Genomic DNA, 14331 nt, shown 5'->3' on the forward strand with positions numbered 1-14331 from the left:
AATACAGAGAAGTAGAAAAAAAAAAACAAAATAAACACCCAAATTTTTGTTTTTTTAACCAGAACTCATACTTAGCCTACTAGGATATTAAGTTTCACAAAGGCAAGGACTCCATTTTATTGTATCTCTAGTAATTAGAATCATGCTTGCCATTAAGTAAATAACTGATCTAAATTTTAGATATTAAGTTTCCTATTCATGACACCTAAAATTTCCTTCTAAAAGCCAAACTTGTAGGGGCGCCTGGGTGGCTCAGTGGGTTAAAGCCTCTGCCTTCGGCTCGGGTCATGGTCCCAGGGTTCTGGGATTGAGCCCCGCATCAGGCTCTCTGTTCGGCAGGGAGCCTGCTTCCTCCTCTCTCTCTCTCTCTCTCTCTCTCACTCTCTCTCTCTCTCTCTCTCTGCCTGCCTCTCTGCCTACTTGTGATCTCTGTCTGTCAAATAAATAAATAAAATATTTTAAAAATTAAAAAAATAAAAAAATAAAAAAATAAAAGCCAAACTTGTAGTTCTTTATATTTAAAAGGATTTAGGGCACCTGAGTGGCTCAGCCAGTTAAGCATCTGCCTTCAGCTCGGTCATGATCCCAGGGTCCTTCGATCAAGCTCCTTACGTGGCTCCCTGGTCTGTAGGGAGTCTGCTTCTCCCTCTGCCTTCCTCCCCCATCCCTGCTCTTGTGTTTTCTCCCTCCCTCTATCTCCCTTGCAAAATTATATAAATAAAATCTTTGAAAAGTAAAATTTTTATAAAATAAAAAAATTTTAGGGGCGCCTGGGTGGCTCAGTGGTTAAAGCCTCTGCCTTCAGCTCAGGTCATGATCTCAGGGTCCTGGGATCGAGCCCCGCATCGGGCTCTCTGCTCAGCAGGGAGCCTGCCTCCTCCTCCTGTCTCTCTCTGCCTGCCTCTCTGCCTACTTGTGATCTGTCAAGTATCTTAAAAAAAAAAATTTTTTATTTTTTATATATTTTAAAAAGATTTTTATTTATTTTTCAAAGAGAGAGAGAGAGTGTGCATGCCCATAAGCAGGGAGAGCTTCAGGCAGAGGGAAAAGCAGGCTCCCTCTTAAGCAGGGAGCCCGATGTGGGACTCTATCCCAGGGCCCTGGGATCATGACCTGAGCTGAAGGCAGATGCTTAACCCACTGAGCCACCCAGGAATCCCAAAAAAAGGATTTTTAAAAGGATATAAAGCAGGGGTGCCTGGGTGGCTCAGTGGGTTAAAGCCTCTGCCTTCAGCTCAGGTCATGATCCCAGGGTCCTGGGATCGAGCCCCGCATCGGGCTCTCTGCTCAGCGGGGCGCCTACTTCCCATCCTCTCTCTCTGTCTGCCTTTCTGCCTACTTGTGATCTCTGTCAAATAAAAAATTTTTTTTTTTTAAAAGGGACATAAAGCAGCTTACAAGAGTACATTTAACAAAAATTTGTGATTTTTTTTTTAAAGATTTTATTTATTTATTTGACAGAGAGAAATCACAAGTAGACAGAGAGGCAGGCAGAGAGAGAGAGGAAGGGAAGCAGGCTCCCTGCTGAGCAGAGAGCCCGATGCGGGACTCGATCCCAGGACCCTGAGATCATGACCTGAGCCGAAGGCAGCGGCTTAACCCACTGAGCCACCCAGGCGCCCTGTGTTTTTTTTTTAAAAGATTTTATTTATTTATTTGAGAGAGAGTGCATGTGTGGGTGTGCACAAGCTGGGGGATGGGCAAAGGAGAGGGAGAAGCAAACTCCCTGCTAAGCAGGGAGCCCCATGCAGGGCTAGATCCCAGATCCCGGGATTATGACCTGAACTGAAGGCAGATGCTTAACTGACTAGCCACACAGATCACCCCAATAAAAATTTTAAATTAAATTTTTTTTTAAAGATTTTATTTATTTATTTGACAGAGAGAGATCACAAGTAAATGGAGAGGCAGGCAGAGAGAGAGAGGGGGGGGAAGCAGGCTTCCCGTTGAGCAGAGAGCCCGATGTGGGACTCGATCCCAGGACCCCGAGATCATGACCTGAGCCGAAGGCAGAGGCTTTAACCCACTGAGCCACCAAGGCACCCCTAAATTAAATTTTTTAAGAGCTATAATAAAATAGGGCGCCTGACAGGCTCAGCCAGTATGAGTATGTGACTCTTAATCTTGGTGTCTAAAGTTCAAGTTCCACATTGGGCATAAATCTTACTTTAAAAAAAGTTAGAAAAATATAAAATATAGGGGCGCCTGGATGAGTCAGTTGGTTAAGCATCTGCACAGGTCATGATCCCAGGGGCTTGGGATCGAGTCCCACATTGGGATTCCTGCTTGGGCTCCCTGCTCCACAGGGAGCCTGCTTCTCTCTCTGCCCCTCCCCTCTGCTTGTGCATGCATGCTTTCTTAAATAAAATCTTTTAAAATAATAATAGTAAAATATAATAAAATGAAATATAACTATGTAGGTGAAAAAATCAGGTCAAGGGCACCTGAATGGCTCAGCTGGTAGAGCATGCAACTCGATCTCAGGGTTATAAGTCTGAGTCCCACCCAGACCGGGATCAAGTCCCACATCCTCCTCCCAGCTCCATGGGGAGTCTGCTTCTCCCTCTGACCTTCTCCCCTCTCATGCTCTCTCTCACTCTCTCAAATAAAGAAAATCTTTAAAAAAACAAAACCTTTTGCCATCTGAGACAAGTATACCATTAGAGAATGTAATATCAAAAGCATTTCTATAGTACATTAGAGATGACATTTCTCAAGATCTTTTCCACTTTTAATAATCACTAATCTTCAAAAAAGGCAGCATAGGGGCGCCTGGGTGGCTCAGTAGGTTAAGCCGCTGCCTTCAGCTCGGGTCATGATCTCAGGGTCCTGGGATCGAGTCCCATATCAGGCTCTCTGCTCAGCAGGGAGCCTGCTTCCTCCTCTCTCTCTCTGACTACTTGTGATCTCTCTCTGTCAAATAAATAAATAAAATCTTTAAAAAAAAAAAAAGGCAGCATAAAAATAGATAAAGCAAATGCAAAACCTATTAACTGGTCAAATGATAACATTAAACAATATGTACTGTAACCGGTGGGGTTTATCTTGAGAAATGCTGAGATGTTTAAGTTATAGGTCTCTAAACTCTTGAATTGTACAAACATCTACCCAGTAGTTGTCACAGTTGTCATTTTTGACTCTGGGCATTTATCAAAAATGCAGTAGCAACTTATGGTCCAGGGACTTTCTGAGCAAAGGCACCAAGAGGCCAGGAGAGTATTTCAACTATCGAGACCTATTAAAAGAAGGGTTACCACCTGGAGGAGATGAGGTGGGGAAAGGAAGTAACACTTCTTAAATAAACACCATATGCCAGTGTTAAGCTAGAGGAATTAAATGCGTTCTCGCATTCAATCCTCATAAGAGCTGTGTTTCAATTAGGCCAAGAAACTGACATTTGTTGGCATAAACCTTTAAGGATCTGATTCTTAAAACTGTGCGTATAATACTTGTGTAAAAATAATTTTTTTTTTAAGTAGGCTCCATGCCCAGCATGAAGCCCAAAAATAAATTTGATTTTTAAATAATTATAACACTATAAAAAAAAGAAACAAAAAACCCAGCCCTCTGAACCAAGTATCATAATGAATACATACTAAAGAGGAAACTGAGGGTCAGAAACAATAATTTACTCAAACTAACATGGCAAAGCTGAAAGATTACCGCGCCCCTCCCCGAGAGGGAGGGGGAAGGGGCAAAGGAAAAGGAAGAGAGAATCCCAAGCAGGTTCCATGCCCAGTGCAGAGCCCCACACAGGGCTTAATTTCATGATCCTGAGATCATGACCTGACCTGAAGTTAAGAGTCAGATGCTTAACTGACTGAGCCACCCAGGCACCCCAAAGCTGAAACACTCTTAAGCCCAAGTTCTTCTACCAGAAAGGTGGTTATTATTCTAAGCGCAACTTATAAACTATGTCAATCAATCAGGTTGCTAAAGAAATCTGAATCCCGTGGAAGGAAATCAACCACTGATTACTGAAACTCAACATTTTAGGAAGACCTAGGTAACAGTCCTGAGATATTTTGTAGTCAACATTTCCACAAAAAGCTGTCCAGTCCTCCTTTTGTATTTTATAAAGGATGAACTACTCATTCCGACGTGGGAAGATAACTTAGCAACAGATTTCTTATTTTCCCACATTGCTAGAATTTATATATATATATATATTTTTTTTAAAGATTTTATTTATTTGACAGAGATCACAAGTAGGCAGAGAGGCAGGCAGAGAGCCCGATGCGGGACTCGATCCCAGGACCCTGAGATCATGACCTGAGCCGAAGGCAGCGGCTTAACCCACTGAGCCACCCAGGCGCCCAGAATTTATATTTTTAACTTTCTTTTTTTGAAGATTTTTATTTATAGGACGCCTGGATGGCTCAGTTGGTTGAGCGTCTGCCTTCTGCTCAGGTCATGATCTCTGGGTCCTGGGATCAAGTCCCGTACTGGGCTCCCTGTTAAGCAGGGAGTCTGCTTCTCCCTCTGCCTGCCGCTCCCCCTGCTTGTGTGAGCTCTCTCTCTCTCTCTCTCTGACAAATAAATAAATAATATCTTTAAAAAAAAAAAAAAAGATTTTTATTTGAGAGACTCTGCATGCATAAACTGGGGGGGCGTGGGTAGAGAGAGAGACAATCTCACCACTGAGCAAGGAACCTAACAGGGCTGGATTCCAGGATCCTGAGATCAAAGCATTCCAATATGAAGTATTATGAATTATGATAAGCAGTGATCTCTGTTGTCCTGAATTTCAGGCCTTTACTCTCCATCCTGACAGACATTTACAACTGTAGGCCTCTTAAAGGATGTCCAAGTTAGGAGTCTGTCCTCCTAACTTCCCATTTTATTAACAGAACCACCATTCTCCTAGTTAGTCAGGTCCAAAATTCAGTATTTAGCACTGGACTTGGAAGAGGAGAAGTCAATCATTAGTCAATGTGTGGAAAGTCTCCCTGCAAAATGTGTCAACACTGACATACCAAGTTCATTCTCACTGCTGCCACGCCAGATTCATCTCTTAAGAATTGACAGCTTAGGGGCGCCTGGGTAGCTCAGTGGGTTAAAGCCTCTGCCTTCGGCTCAGGTCATGATCCCGAGGTCCTGGGATCGAGCCCCACGTCGGACTTTCTGCTCCATGGAGAGCCTGCTTCCTTCCTCCTTTCTGTCTCTGCCTGCCTCTCTGCCTGCTTGTGATCTCTTGCCTGTGTCAAGTAAATAAATAAAATCTTAAAAAAAAAAAAAAAAAAAAAGAATTGACAGCTTATAATACTAGTGTTTCTTTAATCTTCTAAGGAAATGGTATGCTTCTCATTTATTAGTTTTATACTTCTAATTTTACAGCTTTTTCATATAGGTCTTATTTACAAATATTTATTCATAATAATTTAATCACTTTTGTAACCATTATAAAAGATCTATTTTTTTTTTTAAAGATTTTATTTATTCATTTGACACAGAGAGATCACAAGTAGGCAGAGAGGCAGGCAGAGAGAGAGAGAGGAGGAAGCAGGCTCCCTGCAGAGCAGAGAACCCGATGCGGAACTCGATCCCAGGACCCTGAGATCATGACCTGAGCCGAAGGCAGCGGCTTAACCCACTGAGCCACCCAGGCGCCCTAAAAGATCTATTTTTAATTTTACATGCTATTTGGTTATTATTGGTATCCAGAAAAATTTAATTTCTGTATAGTCTCTTTGTTGCCAGTCACCATTTTGGGGTTTTTTTTCAAAGATTTTATTTATGTATTTGACAGAGAGAGAGAGAGAGAGAGAGCGCGCGCACAAGCAGGGGGAGCAGCAGGCAGAGGGAAAGGGAGAAGTAGGCTTCCCACTGAGCAAGGAGTCCAATGTGGAGCTCAATCCCAGGATCCTGGGATCATGATCTGAGCCAAAGGCAGATATTTAACCAACTGAGCCACGCAAGCATACCACCAGTCACCATTTTGAACTAATTACTAGTTCTGTTTTTCAGATGTTGGTTCTTATGTGTGGGAAATCGTATCTGCAAAAAATCAAAAAATAATTCTTTATTCCTTTGCAATTTGCATATAATTCTTATTTCTCCATCTTAAAGGAATCTAGGGCCTCCACTGTAACAATGAAGAATGGTGAAAACAGCAGGCATCCTGGTTGGTTCCTAAAATATAATTCAAATGCCTTTATGTTCTATCCACTAAGCCAGCCAGGCTAAAGTGAATACCTTCAAACTTTCTCAACTAAATGGTATGTTTCTGTAGGTTTCTGTCTTCTTCCTTAGAAGACAACACTTCCCAAATGGTTCTTCTGTGTCTAACCTCTTCCCTCTTAAATTCAGCCTACATACTCATACCATGAACCCTATTTATGGTAATTCTTATAAAATAAAAACTTCAATAGTTTTTACTGAAAACAAGTGAAGCTCTTTAGCCTTGCACTCATGGCCCTATCTTAATTCCATCCTACCTTTCTAATTTTATTAGTCCCTATAACCCTCACAATACTATATTGTCCACCCACCATTTGCTGTTTGACTTAGAAGAGTCTATGCTCTGTTGGATCAGAGGGTCCTTGAAGACATGGCAATATCTTATTCACTTTGTTTTTTGTTTTTTTTGTTTTTGGGTTTTTTTTTTTTTAAGATTTTTATTTATTTATTTGACAGACAGAGATCACAAGTAGGGAGAGAGGCAGGCAGAGAGAGAGGAAGGGAAGCAGGCTCCCTGCTGAGCAGAGAGCCCGATGTGGGGCTCGATCCCAGGACCCCGGGATCATGACCTGAGCTGAAGGCAGGGGCTTTAACCCACTGAGCCCACCCAGGCGCCCCGTTTTCATTTTTTTTAAGATTTTATTTATTTATTTGACAGAGGCAGACACAGCAAAAGAGGGAACACAGCAAGGGGAGTGGGAGAGGAAGAAGCAGGCTTCCTGCCAAGCAGGGAGCCTATGTGGGGCTCGATCCCAGGACTCCGGGATCGGGACCTGAGCCGAAGGCAGACGCTTAATGACTGAGCACCCAGGAGCCTTTTTTTTTTTTAACCTTCTGAACAAAGATTACTTATTAGAGAGAAAAAGAGAGCAAGAGAGCACTCGTGCTCATGTGCATGGTGGTAGGGCAGAGGGAGAGACAGAGAATTCCAAGACTTCTTGCTAAGGGCAGAGCCCAACTTAGGACTCAATCTCATGACCCTGAAAACCATGGACTGAGCCAAAATCAAGAGTTGGACGCTCAAACGACTGAGCCACCCAGATGCCCTTCACTTTGTATTTATTACCATACCTAGTATAATGATTTGGCCGACCAAATGTTTTCCTCTCTAAAAATCATTCAACTCCTTAATTAGCTCATGCTAACTAGTGAATTCTCTGTAATAAGTAAGTGAATAAACATTTTATAATCTTATAATGGGGCAAATTACTCACTGTAATAAGGTCATCTCTTGCTCTGAGGACTTTGAGCCTTGCTTGATTCATCAAATTAGACATCTGACTGCAAAAGGTATGGAAAAATAGTTATCAGTAGAGCATAAGAAAAAAAAAACTGCAGAGAAAGAAATATACAGCTTCCTTTGTATGTACAAATACTTCTCTTTGTATATACCCTAGAGAACCCCCCTGAAATACATGTAGTAGATTCTATCAACTTATTTTCGAAATACTTATTGAGAGCTTACCAAGTGGTAAGCACTTTCATATCAGTTATTGCAACTTTCTTTCAATAATCCTGCGATGCTTTCCATTTTCATAAATTAAGAAAAAGAAATTACTCAACTTGCCTCAAGGTCATACAAGATGTTAAGTGGTCCAATTAAGACCTGAGCCCAGGGCACCTGGGTGGCTCAGTGGGCTAAGCCTCTGCCTTCAGCTCAGGTCATGATCTCAGGGTCCTGGGATTGAGCCCCATATCGGGTTCCCTGCCCAGCGGGGAGCCTGCTTTCCCCCTATCTCTGTCTGCCTCTCTTCCTAACTGTAATCCCTCCCGCTGTCAAATAAATAAATATATTTTTAAAAAAAAGACTTGAGCCCATACCTGCCTGACTCCAAAGCACCTGCTCTGTCCTCTTGTCCCACTGACTTTTTAAAGCTTCCTTACCTAATACTGTGACCAGGATCTACTTACATTTTCTTCTGCTGCTCAATCTGCTTTTCTTTCTTCTCGTAGTATTCCATAATCTTCAGTCTTTGGGTTTGCACAAGACGACCTTTCTCAATGTTGAACTCTTCCTCAGCCTATCAAGGAAACAATTGTTAATTGTTCCAATCATTACACTGGATTTTTGAGTTTTATTTTAAGCAGCTGGTAACCAGCAGCACTGTGTTCCGTATCAAAAAATAGTAAACTTGGGGAACCTGGGTGGCTCAGTGGGTTAATCCTCTGCCTTCGGCTCAGGTCATGATCTCAAGGTCCTGGTATCGAGCCCCGCATCAGGCTCTCTGCTCCGCAGGGAGTCTGCTTCCCCTCTCTCTCTGCCTGACTCCCTGCCTACTTGTGATTCTCTCTGTCAAATAAATAAATAAAACCTTTAAAAAAAAAAATAGTAAGCTTGGGGCGCCTGGGTGGCTCAATGGGTTAAAGACTCTGCCTTCAGCTCAGGTCATGATCTCAGGGTCCTGGGATCGAGCCCCCGCATCAGGCTCTCTGCTCAGCAGGGAGTCTGCTTCCCCCTCTCTCTCTGCCTGCCTCTCTGCCTACTTGTAAATCTCCATCTGTCAAATAAATAAATAAAATCTTTAAAGAAAAGATTAAAAAAAATAGTAAGCTTATTTGACTTGTCTTCAAAATTTCTAATTTACTCAAAAGGGGTAACCAGTGATTTTCATCATAAATGATGAACGAGAAAACCAAAAATCTGACCTAGGATAATAGTACCCAGGGGCGCCTGGCTGGCTTAGTTGGTAGAGCATACCACTCTTGATCTCAGGGTCATGAGTTTAAGCCCCAAGCTGGGTGCGGAGCTTACTTTAAAAACAAATAAATAAATAAATAAATAAATAAGCTAATAGTGCCCACAGAGTTACAAAGGATATATTCAAATAGAAGATTCTGTATGTGAAAAAAATCATTACAAATCCTAGGGACGCCTGAGTGGCTCAGTCATTAAGCATCTGCCTTCTGCTCAGGTTAGGATCCCAGGGTCTTGGGATAGAGCCCCAATGGGGCTCCCTGCTCTGTGGGGAGCCTGCTTCCCCCTCTCCCACTCCCCCTGCTTGTGTTCCCTCTCTTGCCATGTCCCTGTCAAATAAATAAAATCTTAAAAAAAAAAAAAAAGAAAAAAATCATTACGTATTCTAAATTTAATCCATCTGACTACAGAATTTAGAGTTTAGAAGATCTGGGTTACTGCCTTTAAAAAAATGGTCAAGTAATCTCAGTTTTAGTGCGCCCCTATGAAGTAAAAGAATTACAATAGTATTCCTCGGGTGCCTGGGTTGGCTAAATGTCTCGCTCTTACTTTCAGCTCAGGTCATGATCTCAGGGTTGTAAGACTGAGTCCCATGTTGGGCTCTAGGCTGGGCGTACAATCGGCTTGGGATTCTGTCTCTCCTTCTGCCTCTCCCACCCTACCTCCCTTTAAAAATATATAAATAAATCAGTATTCTTTCCTCATAGGACAAATAAGTAAGATAAATCTAACAGTCCTTTTAAAAACTTAAGTTATATAAATGTAAGTTGTTTATGTATAAATTATTGAACAGTTAATCTAAATTTTTTAATTTTTAATTTTTTTTCTATTTTACTGGGAATACAAAGCAACATTACAGTTTCAGTGCATTAAATAAACAAATGTGGTGATAGAGTAAGAAAAAAATACTGACCTGAATACTGAGAGTAAGTGGTTTTCCAGTTTTGAGGGTAGGGTAGGGGAGAACCACATTACTCAGCTACCAGAGGGTTTGGGCTTTAACTCAATGGCTGGAAGGAGTGCCAGTCCTGGTCAACCATCCATGAATCTTTTTTTTTTTTTTAAAGTAGCTCTATGTTCAACATGAGGCAGAAACTCATGACCCTGAGATCAACAGTCACACGTTCTACTGACTGAGCCAGCCAGCCAGGCACCCCCAGTTGGCTTTATCACAGCAAACTGGAATCTCCAATTTTTCAAACTAATTGTAGGAAGAAAGAATAACTCAGGCTGACGTATAAATAATCTGGGTGGCTACTGAAGTGTCCTCCATTCATAAGTTGTCAAAATCTTCAGAGTGACTGTTAGAGCAAGGAGCCTTTCGTGTGCTCCCAGTTATACAGTGTGCAGAAGCGAGTAAGCATTAGTCCTGCTAGAGCCCCTCACGCGACCCCTCGAACACCACCTGCACATACATACAACATGCCTGTCACGGTGCCAGCTGTTACTGTGTTAAAAAGTCATCTTCTGCAACTCTTGTTTTCTCGATGACGGCACCAAATGTGCTACAGAAAAAAGCCAGAAAACCTAGAGTATTAGCCCAAAGTGCCCCCTGACTAGTCACCATGTTCAAAATCCTTAATACTCCGCCAGAATTCAGTAAGGATGGCTTTTACTTTATATAAATATAAATGAAGGTTAAACATCCAACATCCAACATTTTTGGGCACTCAGTAAGAAAAATTCTAATTATTAAATATATAAAAATCTTATTAAATATTATTAAATATACTAAACATAGACTTTGACTGACAACCTAGAATATACTTTACAAAGAAGTTTACATTAAACAAAATACCATTTTAATAGACAAACTAGCTTACAGCGAAGTTTGGTTTTTTTTTTTTTTAAGATTTTACTTATTTGACAGAGAGAGGAGACAGCTAGAGAGGAAACACAAGCAGGGGGAGTGGGAGAGGGAGAAACAGGCTTTCCACAGAGCAAGGAGCTTGATGCGGGGCTTGACCCCAGGCCCCTGGGATCATGACCTGAGCTGAAGGCAGACACTTAACGACTGAACCAACCAGGCACCCCTATAACTATTTTTTTTTTTAAGATTTTATTTATTTATCTGAGGGAGAAAGTGAGAGAGAGAGAGAGCATGAGAGGGGAGACAGTCAGAGGGAGAAGCAGACTCATGGAGCTGAGAGCCTGATGTGGGACTCGATCCCGGAACTCCAGGATCATGACCTGAACCTAAGGCAGTCACTTAGCCAGCTAAACCACCAGGTACCCTAAGTTTTTTGGAGGGAGAATATACTTAGGATAGCAAAGTGTGAAATATTGTAGAATTAAAGGGAAATACTCAAAGAGACAGGAAAAGCCATTTAAGTAGAAGGCACAGAGAAAAGCATACTGTATCTGCTCTCAGACTAGAACTAAGCAGTCAGAGTGAACACTCAGCACACACTCCGTACAGTTCTGCCTTGCACCAGCAGCAGGCACCACCAGAAGAGTGACCAAAGGCCACTGGAGGAAGACAACAGGACAGCCCTCTGCCAGCAGTGTAACACCATCACAGGAATGGTCTATCTGGACAGCTGACTACTGCTGGAAAGAGTGGTTATTTATTTTAAAAAGGTGATCTTACCAGTGTATCAGATGTATATGGTTTTTAAGTAGTATGAAATGATTTTGGAAAGTTAGCTAGAAACTTGAATGTTTAATGGCTGGCACTGGTACTCGAGATTTCACATTCTGAAAGAAATGCCTGGGGTGCCTGGGTGGCTCAGTCAGTTAAGCGTCTGACTGACTTCGGCTCAGGTCATGATCTTGGGGTCCTGGAATCAAGCCCCACATTGAGCTCTCTATTCGGCAGGTAGTCTGCTTCTCTCTCTCCCTCTGTATCTCCCCCTTTGGTGCTCTCTCTCTCAAATAAATAAATGAAAAGAAACGCCTAACAGCTTTTTCTATACCTATTATGGGAAATAAAGATGATTGTGTTATACTAGATAAGACTATTTTTTTTTTTTTTTTAATTTACTTAGTGGCCAAAAGAGTGAGAGAGAATGAGAAGAGCACAAGCAGGGGGAATGGCAGACAGAGGGAGAAGACTCCCCCCTGGGTAGGGAGCCTGTGCAGGGCTCGATTCCAGGACACTGGGATCATGACCTGAGCCCAAAGCAGACGCTTAACTGACTAAGCCATTCAAGTATCCCAAGATAAAACAATACTCTACCAGCTGTTATATAGTAGTGATAAACAAAATAGTCTTTTCTTCCTTAAATGACACTTTTTTTGAAGATTTTCTTTTTAAATAATCTTTATGTTGGAGCTCAGGAGCACTGTGAATGGGGGCATGCCGTGCCAGCACCCTCAGAGTTCTTGGGGGCAAATGTAGATAGTACTGACGACAGCGCTCATTTCCACAACCCCGGCAGCCTTTGTCTGAGCTTCTAGAATGCCTTTGACCTGCTCCTGGGGGGCCACCGTGTACCTGACGGCTCCTCTGGATACAACACAAAGAGAGGAGCTTGAAAGCAATGTCACTCCTGCAGCACCTGCCAGGACACAGGACCCTACTCCCACACCTCATTAGACACCAACCTCGTTCTGTCCCACTTGGCACCAGCAGCTCCACCTGCTTCCCAGGGCACCATCTTCAAGACAACCGTGGCTTGTCAGCACAGGTTTGGGTTTTTTTTTAATTTACGTAATATTTTTAAGATTTTACTCACTTGAGAGAGTGAGCACACAACAAGCAGGGGGAGAGGAAGAAGCAGGCTCCCCTCTGAGCAGGGAACCCGCCGATGTGGGGCTCGATTCCAGGACCCTGAGACCACAACCCGAGCCAAAAGCAGACACTTAGCCACCCAGATGCCCCCTCAGTGTAGTTTTTTTTTTTTAAAGATTTTATTTATTCATTTGATAGAGATCACAAGTAGGCGGAGAGGCAGGCAGAGAGAGAGGAAGGGAAGCAGGCTTCCTGCTGAGCAGAGAGCCAGATGCGGGGCTCGACCCCAGGACCCTGAGATCATGACCTGAGCCAAAGGCAGGGGCTTAACCCACTGAGCCACCCACGCACCCCTCAGTGTAGGTTTTTAAAAATGACTTTTCTCTCTTTTCCTTGTCTTCTAAGGTCATTGAGGGAACTATGAAGTTCTTGCTTCCATACTCTCACCTGATGGCCTTCATTTTTATTAAAAAAAAAAAAAAAAAGTTAAGCTACAAAGGCTTTTGGATGCCATTAATAGATTATAACTCAGGTATCAGCCTAACTAGGAAGTGCTGGGTTAGGGATCTCTGCAAGTACCAGCTGTATGACCCAGGCCAGTCATTTAGCTTCACAGTTCTTTAGTTAGTTTGTTTTAAAAATAAAAGTATTGGGGCGCCTGGGTGGCTCAGTGGGTTAAAGCCTCTGCCTTTGGCTCAGATCATGATCTCGGAGTCCTGGGATCGAGCCCCGCATCGAGGCCTTCGGCTCAGGTCATGATCTCGGGGTCCTGGGATTGAGCCCCGCATCGGGCTCTCTGCTCAGCAGGGAGCCTGCTTCCTCCTCTCTCTCTGCCTGCTTCTCTGCCTACTTGTGATCTCTGTCAAATTAATTAATTAATTAATTAATTTAAAAAGTATTTGTCTATTGAAGGAAAGAGAGGAAGAAAGGAAGGAAGGAGAGGGAGGTTAGGGAGAGAGGAAATCTCTACACCAAACATGGGGCTCAAACTTCCAACCCTGAGATCAAAAGTTGCATACTTTTACCGACGGAGCCAGCCAGGCACCCCCTTAAATGATAAATTACTTAAACAGTTCAAAATTTCACAGAATTTTAGTCCTAGAATACCAAGCACACACAAGGCTGTACTGATAAATAAGAAATGTAACTACAGTAGAATGAATAAAGAAGATAATAAAGGGGCGCCTAGGGGCACCTGGGTAGCTCAGTCATTAAGCGTCTGCCTTCGGCTCAGGTCATGATGCCAGGATCCTGGGATCGAGGCCCACATCAGGGTCTATGCTCTGCAGGAGGCCTGCTTTCCCTCTCCCACTCCCCCTGCTTATGGTCCCTCTCTCAGTGTCTCTGTCAAATAAATGAAATCTTAAAAAAACAAAGGGGTGCCTGGGTAGCTCAGTCAGTCTGCATTCAGCTGAGTCATGATCTCAGGGCCCTGGGATCAAGTCCCGCAGCCGGCTCCCTGCTTAGCAGGGAGCCTGCTTCTCCCTCCCCATCTGCCTCTCCCCTTGCTCACACTTGCTCTCACTCTCTCAAATAAAGAAATGTTGAAAGGAACAAAGAAAGAAAGAAAGAGAGAGAGGAAGGAAGGAAGGAAGGGAGAAAGAAACAAAGTTGAGTTAAAAAATACAGATAATGAAAATAATGCATTAAACAATATATTCTGGCCCATTATGATTATACCTAGGGAAAAGAACAACTTGATATACTCTGTATAAACAAAGTACAACTGGAAATATTTATAAAATTTCAAAAAGGAGACCAAGTATCACCTTTGTAATGGACA

At 42.7% G+C, this 14331-nt stretch overlaps 1 protein-coding gene across 1 annotated transcript in view; it reads right to left on the minus strand.

Annotated features, from left to right (window-relative positions):
* Positions 1 to 14331, minus strand: part of ATP6V1E1 (ATPase H+ transporting V1 subunit E1) — a 39463-nt gene that overhangs the window by 16780 nt on the left and 8352 nt on the right. Inside the window, exons 3-4 of the mRNA XM_032349256.1 lie at positions 8092 to 8201; positions 7395 to 7461 (exon numbers count right to left, since the gene is read on the minus strand). Of these exons, the coding sequence (XP_032205147.1) occupies positions 7395 to 7461; positions 8092 to 8201 (177 nt within the window). The remainder of the gene's footprint in view (positions 1 to 7394; positions 7462 to 8091; positions 8202 to 14331) is intronic.

This window comes from Mustela erminea, chromosome 6, assembly GCF_009829155.1.
Source record: "Mustela erminea isolate mMusErm1 chromosome 6, mMusErm1.Pri, whole genome shotgun sequence".
Taxonomy (NCBI): domain Eukaryota; kingdom Metazoa; phylum Chordata; class Mammalia; order Carnivora; family Mustelidae; genus Mustela; species Mustela erminea.